This window comes from Cydia pomonella, chromosome 13 (assembly GCF_033807575.1).
Source record: "Cydia pomonella isolate Wapato2018A chromosome 13, ilCydPomo1, whole genome shotgun sequence".
Lineage (NCBI taxonomy): Eukaryota > Metazoa > Arthropoda > Insecta > Lepidoptera > Tortricidae > Cydia > Cydia pomonella.
The window spans coordinates 13,653,601-13,666,425 of record NC_084715.1 but is presented as its reverse complement, the minus strand read 5'-3'; the positions used below and the strand labels follow the sequence as shown (position 1 = coordinate 13,666,425).

The 12,825-nt window shown below is 36.4% G+C and overlaps 1 protein-coding gene across 1 annotated transcript; it reads left to right on the top strand.

Moving 5' to 3' along the window:
- The first annotated feature begins 33 nt into the window (after nucleotides 1-33).
- LOC133524268 (uncharacterized) lies at nucleotides 34-12,401 on the top strand. Its single transcript, XM_061860175.1, has 15 exons — nucleotides 34-693; nucleotides 1,323-1,549; nucleotides 1,753-1,815; nucleotides 2,133-2,347; nucleotides 2,597-2,876; nucleotides 2,961-3,079; nucleotides 3,154-3,450; nucleotides 3,626-3,762; nucleotides 3,856-3,904; nucleotides 7,362-7,451; nucleotides 7,756-7,791; nucleotides 8,399-8,440; nucleotides 10,557-10,751; nucleotides 11,513-11,840; nucleotides 12,326-12,401. Exons 1-14 carry the CDS (start codon nucleotides 396-398, stop codon nucleotides 11,766-11,768), a joined length of 2,304 nt encoding a protein of 767 aa, XP_061716159.1. The 5' UTR covers nucleotides 34-395; the 3' UTR covers nucleotides 11,769-11,840; nucleotides 12,326-12,401.
- Nucleotides 12,402-12,825: the final 424 nt, after the last annotated feature.

Genomic DNA, 12,825 nt, shown 5'->3' with positions numbered 1-12,825 from the left:
TCGATATTACAATAATCAGCGGCGGAAATCCATGGGACGGCCAAGGAATGGGTGCCACCTATTTAAGATTTTTTGATGACACTTTGGTACATGGAGATTCCATTCCTTACAACGTAGTGATTACATGCTCCTTGTTCCTTACCTCCACCTTCCACACAAAAACCGACTATGAACAGACTAGTTTAAAAACTTTAAAAAACCAAAAGTCGCGAAAAATGTTATTTTGTAGCGTTTGTATTTTAGTTGGCATGTAGTTGGTTTGTAGCCATCAGGCATGAAAGGACTAACTCTATTAAACACCATTAAATATAAAAATAATTAACGTATATATTTGACAAGTCAGTGTCAAATGTCATAATATTTACAAAAATAATACTTTTTTTCTACAAAAAATAATGTATCCCATGTTTAATATTGATCTTGATGAAGTACTGCAACAAGAAAAGACCCATAGTCATCCTTGGGAAAGATTTATAAAAGATGCGTATACAAACAGAATAAAAACTGCACATAATTCAATAAACAATCCTCGCTATCCAACAAAGAAAGAAAAAGGAACTGGAAAACCCATTGAGCGAGTAAAATTTACGGTTATTGGTAATAGAGTTACCAAAGAATTTATTTATTGCATCAATTTGGTAAAAGGTCTCTATACGTACAGGAAAGACTACTTCGAATCTCCTGTTATAAGAGGTAAGTAAATATGTTTGTTTACTAGAGTTGTAATAAAAGTATAAGGAAGAATAATAAGTTTTCATGATTTTTACACATTAGGTATTAACTAATATTAACGGGATTTAATCGAGTATTAAGTTTTAAATTTACCTCCGACGTTTCGAGGACGGCGTTGTCCCCGTGGTCTCGGAGAAGACTGGCTAAAGTTGACATCAACATCTAGCCGCGCGAGTTTTTCGAGCTACCCGCACTTGGTCTTGTCAACGTCGGAGGTAAATTTAAAACTTAATACGCGATTAAGTCCCGTTTATATTAGTTAATAAAATAATATGTTCCTGCAAAGCAATTTCTTTAATGGCGCTCTGCTACATTTTCATGCTTAACAACTTTTATCAAGCTGTTATAGATGAATGGTAGGTTCTTGAGTAATTTCAGTAACTATAATTTCTTAGAGCTCCTAATTTAACGTCTTTTATGACAATTATGATCTTGGTAACTGACCGCGAAAAAATAATGCGTAAAATTAGGTACATTAGGACCGGGCATCAAATGATGTAGGTACCTAGTCATTGCAAATGTATTGTATACAGGCTGACGTTTTTGAAGTATCTAAATTTTGTCTATGCGTCCCCATATTTTCTTTTCAGGTGTAACTAGCGTTGATTGGCCGCATGTATGGAATGATTTAAAAATTCAATACGGTGGCCTAGCCTACTGCTTGACGTCCCAAGTTGTGGTATTCCTTAATGACAAAATCGTTGGTGGAGAGAAGGAACTAAAAGAGTTCATCGAAAAGAAATATACTTACCACCTGTCTTTGAATTATTATTATGAGAGTGTCAAGCAGTTTTCAAATTTTATTAAAGGCTCTGGTGTAAGTTTTTGAAATCCAGCTTTAGCGTTTTTCGTTATAAATTAAGCTCGTTAATCTCATTGTCTTTCATAATAGGTATAATAGTAAGTTATTTATATACCTGCTATGTAATGTTATTTACGTGAAGTATTTTTCTAAACGTTATTTATACTGAAAGAAGTTTATATTTTAATTACATTGCGTTATGTGTTATATGTTAACAGAGACCTACAGTTTTCATGCACATATCGATTAATGAAAAACACATTGGGACGATGATATTTATGGTAAGTATTACTTTGGTGTAATAGCGACTGCTACAAATGATTCCTGTTCATACTTTTTACTCACAGTTAGATCTGTGAATAAACTGGGAGCTACCCCTTACTTCGATACTTAAAAATATTTCCACCATTATTCGAAACCTATCCTTAGATACAATTATAAGGTTTAAGGCAGCTCTTTTAATTAGAACCAAGTACGCTATATGTACTGATATACCTTTGTGCTTCTGGCAATATAAGCTGGCGTTACCTACGTTAACAAAAAATTAAATTAAGTAGTTAGCAATAAAAAAGAAACAATATTATATTGATGTGTTTAGCTCTACGCCGATGTAGTTCCATACACTTGCGAAAACTTCTTGCGTTTATGCAAGGCAACGAAAGGCGGCTACAGCGGTACCCCAGTGCACCGAATTGTGAAAGACGGCTGGATACAATGTGGAGGATTCGGGTTAAAAGGCACGAACCTGGATTGCGAAAACTTTATAGTACCGCCTGACAAACGTGGGGTACTCTGCATGGCTAATGCTGGCAGGTCAGTCTTGATTCAATAGGTAATCTGTTAGTTAGAATTAATATCTTAGATACTTCTGATGTGTTCTTTATATGTCTAACCAATCACTAGTACTCTACCATAATACTGTCGGTCATTTGTGCATAACTTGCATAAGCGAAGCGGCTCCATCTGACGGCATGTAAAATAGTTATACAAAAAGCGGTACTCCTGTTCGGCCATGCTGACAAAAAATATGCATATACTTAATATACGCTAACATTCTTAAAGGCACGTGGATTGTTCAACTCAATTTTTCGTCCTTCTTCAACCATCCCCTTGGATGCTACACAAGTATGTGGCGTTCGGTCAGCTTATAGACGGAGATACCACTCTACGTAAAATCGAAAATGTTGAGACTTGGTATGAATCTCCGAAACAAGATATCAACATTTATCAGGCTGGAATTTTGAACATAGACTGTCAAGATATAATGATAAATCGAGGCGCACATGAATATATACATGGACACATTGAAGACCTATTCGCATTGGGAGAAGCGTTTTGGGAGGTATTTGTATAGACAGAACGTACGAATATAAGCCCTATTAAATTTGTCAGTGATTATAATTAATTAGTTTTTTTGTCTTTTTAGGAGATAATCGGAAGAGTTTTCTTAGAAATACAGATGCGGGAAAATGCACTGCTTGAAGTTCTGCTTGAAGGTGAGGAAGAACATGTTTCAAACGAATTGCACCTTCACGCCACCGCGAGGTACCAATTAATCACTTGGATTTGGGTTTACCTTTTATGTCACAAATTTTATGTATTTTTGTATACCCTATAAGGTTCATGAAAAAGGGAACTGCACCAAATATGGCAAAAGGTCAAAAGTCTAAGAGTCAAGATGAGTCAAAGTCAACACGGCACCATGATCAACAGCCACCGGATAGTGAGCATGAAAATAATGATTTCGACGTGTCGGAGTACCAGTATGAGGCAGAAGAGTACTTGTACAAGGAGAAACACTTGATATCTGTGAAAGAATCGGAAAGTCTCATAGTTAAACCTGAAAAACCGTATTACATACCACTTACAGACGTGCCTTACCCTGGAGAAGTGAGCTCAGAATACAATTTGAAAAAGTAAGTACTTTCCAGCATTATGATAATCGTGATAGATATGAATAAAGTTAAATTTACAGTCTGCTAACTCGATGTAAAAACTGCAACCCTAATTAGACTACATAGTCATAAATAAATTAGGTAAGTATGTAGATGATCGAAGAAACAACACATATTAATCAAGCTAACGTTACAGATTTCTAAGGGGCGATTATTGCTTAGAAACAGACCTGGAAACGGATAAAGTTGAAGAAGGTGTATACATCCATAAAGTTGAAACATTCCCGGCTGAATTATTGCATCTAGCATCAAAGGAGTCTTCGGATGCATCAGGTAAATACTAAATATAAAAACAAAAGGCTGAGGGTAAATGAACAGTTTGTTAATAAGTAGTTATATTAATTAAAGTTAAAATCCATGTTTCAGAGTATTCGGTAGATTCGGACCAGGAAGCGGAAATAAAACAATTTTTGAAGTGCGTAATTCTTTTTTAACTTCATTATTTACACTTACCCTTTTATTCATAAACGTGTACTAAAGTTACGACAAACAATTATTAGCGGCATCGTAACTTTAGTACACATTTATGAATAAGGGGGTTAATACCTATCTGTTAGGTGAATTGTATTGGTAGATTAGTAATATCTAAGATGAAAGTGGGTATAAAGTAGGGATTGCAATCCGGTCCGGCGGATCCGGTAATCCGGCCGGATCCGGCACTTTTCAGGAGCTACCGGATCCGGTAAAAATCACCGGATTCGGACCGGATCCGGTTAAATTAAAATAATGCCTAAATACAGCACGCGCTGCGCGTTTTAGAAGAAGAAAAGTTGACGGATGAGAGGTATGAAGTTGAACAGAACAGAAAACGAATGAAAAAGTTTAAATTTAGTGAGATAAAATATATTTATTATGACGATGATTGGGAACAGGAGAGTATTTCTTCTTCTTTAATATTGGTGGCACGATATGACGATTACATAAATACTGTAATAGAAGGAAAAATTAAACGATGGAGATGCCATGGAAGGCATTTTTAATTTATGCTAAGGAGAAGGTTAATGTTAAAAAAGTAATCTCTTGTCTTTACAATTTTATCCAATCCTATGCAGTTTCCTTCATCTCCTGGTACGTGCTACTCTACGTCTAGCCAATTCTTTATTTGATCCATGTAATTTTTCTTAGGAAGTCCCTTTCCGCGATGGTTTTTAATCCTACACTCTATTATTTCTCGCATGAGATCGTCGTGTCGTGTTTCGTTCCCTACAATTTGACCAATATACTGTTCTGTATTTTTTTTTTATCATACAGCTTACTACTTTCTCGGACAAAAAAATTAGAACAAGGTAATATTGGAGCGCATTAAAAGTAAAATCTTATTTTGTTACTAGAATGGATGTCAACGTTACAAAGAATTCAATCAGAGAACAGTTACGAAAACTTGTCCTTTCAAGAAGTTTCATTTCCCATCATCAGGCTTTAGAAACTAATCAAATTTATAATTGTAAACGAAAATTTGAGCACTTACAAATAGTTAAATATAATAAAAAGCCGACTTCAAATTTTGTAACACTTTTTACTACTAAGCTCTATTTTATTGTTAAGAAGTTATTTATTATTATTTAAAATGGTGTTGTGCTATATTTTGGACACTTACTATTCCTGTTGTTTATAAGTTTGTATTTTTTTATTTTATTTATTTATAAGTATTCTCTCATACAAAAAGTACTATTACTTATCGCTGTACGTTTCAATGAACGAAACTTATGACTATGGCATTGTTTGTACCTATTCAGTAAAATACTTGAGTTATAAATGTAACCAGTTGTCAATATCAAGTAATTACCAAATTAAAATGGACGACCGGTCTGGCCTAGTGGGTAGTGACCCTGCCTACGAAGCTGATGGTCCCGGGTTCAAGTCCTGGTAAGGGCATATATTCATGTGATGAGCATGGATATTTGTTCCTGAGTCATGGGTGTTTTCTATGTATTTAAGTATTTATAAATATTTATATATTATATATATCGTTGTCTAAGTACCCTCAACACAAGCCTTATTGAGCTTACTGTGGGACTTAGTCAATTTGTGTAATAAAGTCCTATTTATTTATTTATTTTAAAATATTAAATATTCACTTGTAATGAAAAAATATTTTTTTTTACTATAATTGTATACACAAGCTATCTCTGGTAATAAAACAAAAATTCCATTAACCCGCATGTCATATCAATGTGGTTCAGTGAAGGGGACGGACTGAAAATCAGCGCTGCGCAGTCAATTTGTAATAAAATGGCTGACGCAGCGTATGCTGAGTCCGTTCCTTTTGCCGCGCATGCCTATTTTTTTTTAAGTTAAACATTGTATTTTGTGTGGCAATAAATGGTTTCTTATTCTTATTTATTAACTTCAAATTATAGATTTAGGAATACGTATTACGCAAAAAACTATAAAAATATGTTATTTAACTAACTTAAATATTCCTATACCAATCCGGATCCGGCCGGATCAGGGCCAAAATCCCTCCGGATCCGGCCGGATTGAAAATCAATCCGGTTTGCAATCCCTAGGTGCGAAATAATGTTGTCATTTTTAGGGTTCCGTAGCCAAATGGCAAAAAACGGAACCCTTATACATTCGTCATGTCCGTCTGTCTGTCCGATTATGTCACAGCCACTTTTTTCCGAAACTATAAGGGCTATACTGTTCAAACTTGGTAAGTAGATGTATTCTATGAACCGCATTAAGATTTTTACACAAAAATAGAAAAAAAGCAATAAATTTTGGGGGTTCCCCATACTTAGAACTGAAACTCAAAAAAATTTTTTTCATCAAACCCATACGTAAGGGGTATCTATGGATAGGTCTTTAAAAATGATATTGAGGATTCTAATATCATTTTTATCTAAACTGAATAGTTTGCGCGAGAGACACTTCCAAAGTGAAAAAAAATGTCCCCCCCCCCCTGTAACTTCTAAAATAACAGAATGAAAAATCTAAAAAAAATATATGATATACATTACCTTGCAAACTTCCACCGAAAATTGGTTTGAACGAGATCTACTAAGTAGTTTTTTTTAATACGTCATAAATGGTACGGAACCCTTCATGGGCGAGTCCAACTCGCACTTGGCCGCTTTTTTTACTGCGACATAGTTAATGTTTTAGTTAAAAAATTGTAGTTTTAATTTTCAATGAGATTTTGTGAAAGACGTGTAAGAAATGTTTTTAAGGAAAATTGTAACGTATTTTTGAGCCACTCTGTAGAAACTTCATATTGGAGACTAGCATTGACATATATCAAAGGACGGGCCTTACGGACACTAAGAATGGTGCTAGTTCAGTGGTGTCACTCACGAATTCCAGCCAATCGTGCAGTCTAACGCAACTAGTTGCAACCAATCGCGCGCGTGATGCGAACTCATCAACCAATCGCGTTGTGGCGTTAACTGCACGATTGGCTCGAATTCGTGTGCGTGATACCGCTATACTGGCCCCATTCTTATTGCCCATAAGGCCCGTCCTTAGATATATTCAATGGAGACGCACGCCTAGGCGTGCGATACCTAATGTTATTGCTAATGCTGCTTGTAATGTTATTGTCAATTCGTTGTTAGAGATTACCGTCATTAGTCCTCCGTTCCAAATAGAGGCCGACACTGATCATTATTTTGTGTCGTTTATTATTCGTACGTCTTCTTTACCCATCACGGAACAATGATGTTCCGGACATTTAGGTGACGTGCGCGGAGTCGAAGCCAACACGTAGAGCCCTTTTGACCCTTTAAATGAGATGTAGGTAAGGGGTACACCGAGCGGATGCTGCTGCCTTTGCCCGTGTCATGGGACGCACGCAGAGGCAGTACCCGCTAGAATGTAGACTATTGAGATTATTATTACCTACCCTTAAGTTAGTAATTTATTTTCATTAGATACAACACTGACTCTGCTAGTTTTGCCGGCGAGGTCATACGTGGAATATCAAGAGCTAAGCATGATGGAATCTTGCTGAACCCAAGAAAGTATGGGCTAAGTATCATTTTTGGGGTTCCGTAGTCACCTGCGAACTCTAATAGTTTCGCCATGTCCGTCTGTATGCACTCCCTTTTGTTTGTTATAAACATAGTATCGACTAATTACTGAACCCTACACTGAGGTTTTTATTTATTTATTTAGGTACTAAAAATAAGTAATCTATAAATAAAATTAACTTAAAAATACTAACATAGAAGGACTTTCCTCATACGTTTTCTTTTGCAAGCCTAATAAACTATTATGTTTCTGTTATCTTAACCCACCTGATCTTAGTGTTATTTTCTTTTTCAGGGCAGCCTTCACTGACGATGAACTTCGTTTCAAAAAGTATGAGTTTCATATTATAGCCAATCGTTTTGTAGCTGGCCCCGGGCGGCTAATCCTTTGTCTATTGTAAGTGAAACGGGACGTGCTACTTACCTGCATAAAAAAGTTTCGTTCACTTTAACTAGTTATTGAATTACGATTCTATGCGAATTGCAATATGATTCAAAATGAACTAATGGAAAAATATGTTGCGAGGATTTGTCTTGCCCCTCTACGGTTATTGAGTGCCGGCGAGTCGAACGCTACAGAACCAGTCTAAATTGTGTCATCAAGATGACACATGAAAAGGCGCGTTATCGGACAGCGCACTTACACTAGTTTTTTGAGCGTTGGACTTACCCGCGCTCATGTGCCAATTAGAATTATTATTTGCAGATAGCATGTGCGGTTTTACTTACAATAGACGAAGGATTAGCCGTTCGGGGTCAGCTATAAAACGGACGACTATACATACCTTATTTAAAATATCTTACCTAACAAAATTTAAAGTGACGTCACATCACGGTGAAAGTATTTATTTTACATCGATAATCAATGCAAATCAAAATGTTTTATTTACCTACTTACTTTGTTATATATTTATTATAATAAGTTTTATAACTTTTAGGTTAAACTGGGAGAACCACAAGTTGATCGACTACAAAAATAGGTATGTCAACTACCTAGTTGGTTACTAAATTCTGTTACTGCAATAATCTTTATCTACATAAAATATACGAACGAAAGTTGAATAAACTATATATTAAAATGAAGTACACAAAATCAGGAATTACATATGACAATATCATTCAAAATGGCCTCCTCTGGCCTTGACACAGGCCCACAAACGACGAGGCCAGTCATTAATAGCGGCACTCACAATTGTCATGTCTAATTCCGTCACTGTCTTAACTATGGCCCGCTTGAGGAAGTCAAGATTTGTGTGGGGTTTAGCACAGGCTTTCTCCTCAATAACCTGCCATATGGCATAATCCAGGGGGTTAAGGTCCGGGCTGGAGAACGGCCAGTCTTCGTGGGCAATAAAGTCAATTTTGTTCCTTCGAAACCAGGCTTGAGTTGTTTTTGCCTTATGTGCAGGAACTGAGTCCTGTTGAAAGACCCATGGCTGGTTTTGAAATAGGGTGTGGCTTAAAGGCTTCACTATTGGTTCGAGAACGGTTTACCGGTAAACTTTGGCCCCAGTTTTCACACCTTTTTCACAGAAATGAACCTGTGTTAGCCCTGAGTATGACACACCAAGTCAAATCATCACATAAGAGGGATGATGGCCTCGTTGCACTCTCTGAACAGCCGCAATCGCCTCTTGACTGTTTTTTGCATACACTGTCATTCTGGCGGTTACAACATTCTTCAATGGTAAAAATTCTTTCATCTGTAAATAGTATTTTTCGGTGGCCATTTTGTGCGTACCGCTTCAATAGCCTCATAGTCTTTAATCGTCCATTAAGCAAATGCCCTTTTTGTCTGCGGTAAGCGTGTAGTCCAAGGTCTTCATTGTAACTTTTTTAGGGAGCTTCTCTTCACAGATATCTGTATTGCCAACAACTTTTGCTTCCGGACGGGGTTTCTTGCAATTCTCGACTTCACTGTCTTTATTAGAGCTGGGGTCCGAACGGTGCGTGGTCTTCCAGACCTCTTGCGGTCATCGAAGCTCTGAGTGCTATTGTATCTATTAATTGTGCGATAAACAAATTGTTTGTTGATGATTTTTAAGTTTTCAAGCAACTTCAAAATCATGTTTGGCGGGTGCCCACATTTGTGCAACGCAATTACTGCGATACGATTCTCTTTTAGGCCCCAGTTCATTATAGATACGACGAGATAAGCGTTATGTGTGGTATATAATTATAGCTCACAAATCCACCACATTATGTAATTTTTTATTTTTTCGGTAGGATTTGTTTTAACGGAAATAAAGAGGTTGCAAATCGAGTAACACAACTAGGTAACTGTGTTTGTTAATTTTCTACTTTCCTTATAACTTTTTAAATACTGGAAGTAGAAAATTAAACACATACACCTGAATTTAAATGTCTTAAGTACAACAATATGTAAGTACTGCTATGGCCATTTTTCTTATCAACTAATGAAATTAGAATTACTCTTTGCTAACTACGAAGTTTTTCGAATCTCGGAATAGAATCATTCAGGGTCAAAGATTTCAAAAATAAGTACCTAAGGATAGGCCTTTTCAAAAAACGTCGAGCGAACATGCGCACCAACGAATATGTGCACAAACGCTATTTGCGCACCATGATACCTATCACCAACTGCAAAGTAAAAAATATATGCTCAATTTTTTTTTCCTTTATTTTGTTTTTTTAGGCAAGTGTCTATTATAGTTCCTGATGATTCAAAACCAGGAAGGCAGATAAAAAGGAAACAAACGGGTTTTTATAAGCCCAGCGATTGGAAACTAGAAAAAGATGCTAGCAAATGTGAAGATAACGACAGTAGCGAGGGTCTAAGGTTTGCTACCTAACTTCCTTTTTTTTTCTTAAAAGTCATACCTACTCGGTACCTATACTTACTGCATGCTTTTTTCTTCGCTGTCGACCTGCAAAATAATAACAGGGAGCTATGCTTTAGGCTCATTAATTTATTATTAGTTGCTATGCACAGAAAGCTTACGCTGCGCATACGCTGAGCTTATGAAGTGTGACAAAATGATCCGCACTCGCACTTGACAAGAAAGCAATGTATCTGAAGATTATTTGTTTAATCGTCACCAGCCTAGTCCCTTAAGCTCTACTACGTTGTTCTAGGTCTGTGCGCATAGACCCAGGGTCAGTGGCCTGGGCCCCCCCGTCGAAGATAATCCGCAGGCCCACTGCTTACTCAAGACCCGGTGCTTTCGAATCCGGCATGGACTTGCACATCCAACGTCGCAAACGTCCCGTTTTGTTCCATGTCCTTGACGATGAGGATGAAATCTCGGCACCAACTTTAAAAGAATTCAGGTTATTTGCTCATTACAGCACACAGATTCTGTTAATAGTATGCAGTCACGCTTCAGCATCTATGTATACACCGTGTTTTTTTTCCGTTAATTTCAAGAGCATCCCTGAGCTTAAATTAAGTAACTTTCTCAAAGACACCTGTATTCTAATTAACTCCATTTCGGAGATTATCAATCGTTCATTTTTATCTTATAAGGCCCTTACTAGCGTGTACGCGTGTGGGCCTGTTTACATATTGATCAGTGTTTAGTGCGAGTTCATACATTTGCTACTAAACGTAAGTACTATCTCGGACGATCGATGTTCGAAATTACATTGATATGTCACAGTTTTCAATTGTTTGGTTGAGTTAAATGTCCTGCCCGTGTTACAACAACGCTATATGCAACATTTAATTGCTTTTTATAAAAATAAAAATAGTTCAAAAATAACAAAAAAAATTTTTTTTTTTTTAATTTACGTACTTACCGATACCCAGAAGTTAACGGAATTCAATAAAAACACGGTGTATATTCCCGATGTGAGCCTTCAGCTATCCAATATTTATTCATAGCATCTCACTTGGACCTATATTGATCCGAGCAAAATACGCTACAAGAATATGTCACCACTAAAAACCAGACTAAACACCGTCCCACCTCTATTCCAATGTCAATTAAGTTGATACTCAATGGCGGTTCTAAAGTAAGCATAACAGCCCCTATAAAATATTTTGAGTACATACATTACCTATTATAAATTTAAAAGCTCGCTTTTTTTAGGCGTCATTCTTCACAGATGAATAGCATGATGTTGACAAGTACAAAACTAGAAATTGCATCAGAGGACCAAGTCAAACACTATCGTCCCTATTTAACCAATGAGACCTCGTCTCCTAAGCATCAAGCCCGTAGTCTCGAATCACTGAAAACTTCTATGCGAAGTGTCGCGTTCGCGAAAAAAAGACCTTCCCTGTCAGTTGAAGAGTATCAGTTGAGAAATCAACAATATCAAACAACGATGCAAGAAAATAACTAACGTTACACCTATTCCATGGGACGTTATTATAGAAAAGATTAACATTTTTATGCAAGTTTGGATTGCCAAGTGGTAAATTATTCTTCGTTGACGACGATATATGTGACCGCGGCCGGCAAAACAGCCGACTTTGTCGCTTGCCATGCTGAGGACGCCTTGACAGGTTATTCATATAAAGATACCTACAAGCAAATCTTGTCCTAATGGCAAGCGACAAAGTGGGACGTTTTGCCGGCCGCGGTCACATATTAATGTCATAATTTCATAAAACGTTAGTTCCAGCAAAACTAAATAAAATAATAAACACTTGTTTCAAATTTTAGTTTTACAAAAGATTGTAATTGCAATTATTTTTAAGTCATGTTATTTATTTATAAGAAGTCTTCCAGGTATCTAGTAGTCATTGTTTAAGTTCAAAACAGTTGGCATTGCATTCATTATAAATTTCAATGTTGATGTGATACAAAATTCACCTGTATAATTATGTATTTTATTTCACGACTACCTAACTTGTTCTTTTGTAAAATTCATATAAATTGATTGTTTTTGACTTACAGAGGCGATGGCTGGAAGCTCATTATGAAGATACTTTAACAATTTTTTACTTTCTTATTAAATATATTTTACATTGAATTTCTGTTCGTTTAATTATTTGCAAGTTCAAGCTCCGATTATCATCGGAGTGATATTGCTTCAATTTGTTGTTATTATCAGTAACATACAAGTATTTGTTGTTCTTATGTGCAATATCGCATCTCGCACATATTGTGTGGAGTGTATGGTGAGAAAGGAAAATCGGCAAACGCCGATCAGATCCCCGATTCATCATGTGTTTAAAACTAAATTCTATTGAGCAAACTAGATTATAAAATTAATATGCCATTAAAAGTCAATTTGTGTGCTTCAACGGAGTAGCCTAGTAAGCTGTTCCTTAAAAAATATTGAAGACCTCACAGATCTCACAGATCCTGATATTTTTGGTGTTTTTTTAATGATAGGACGGAGAATGCTGCTGATTCTGAGTAGAATGAGCCCAAGAATGTCCAGATCTGTACGA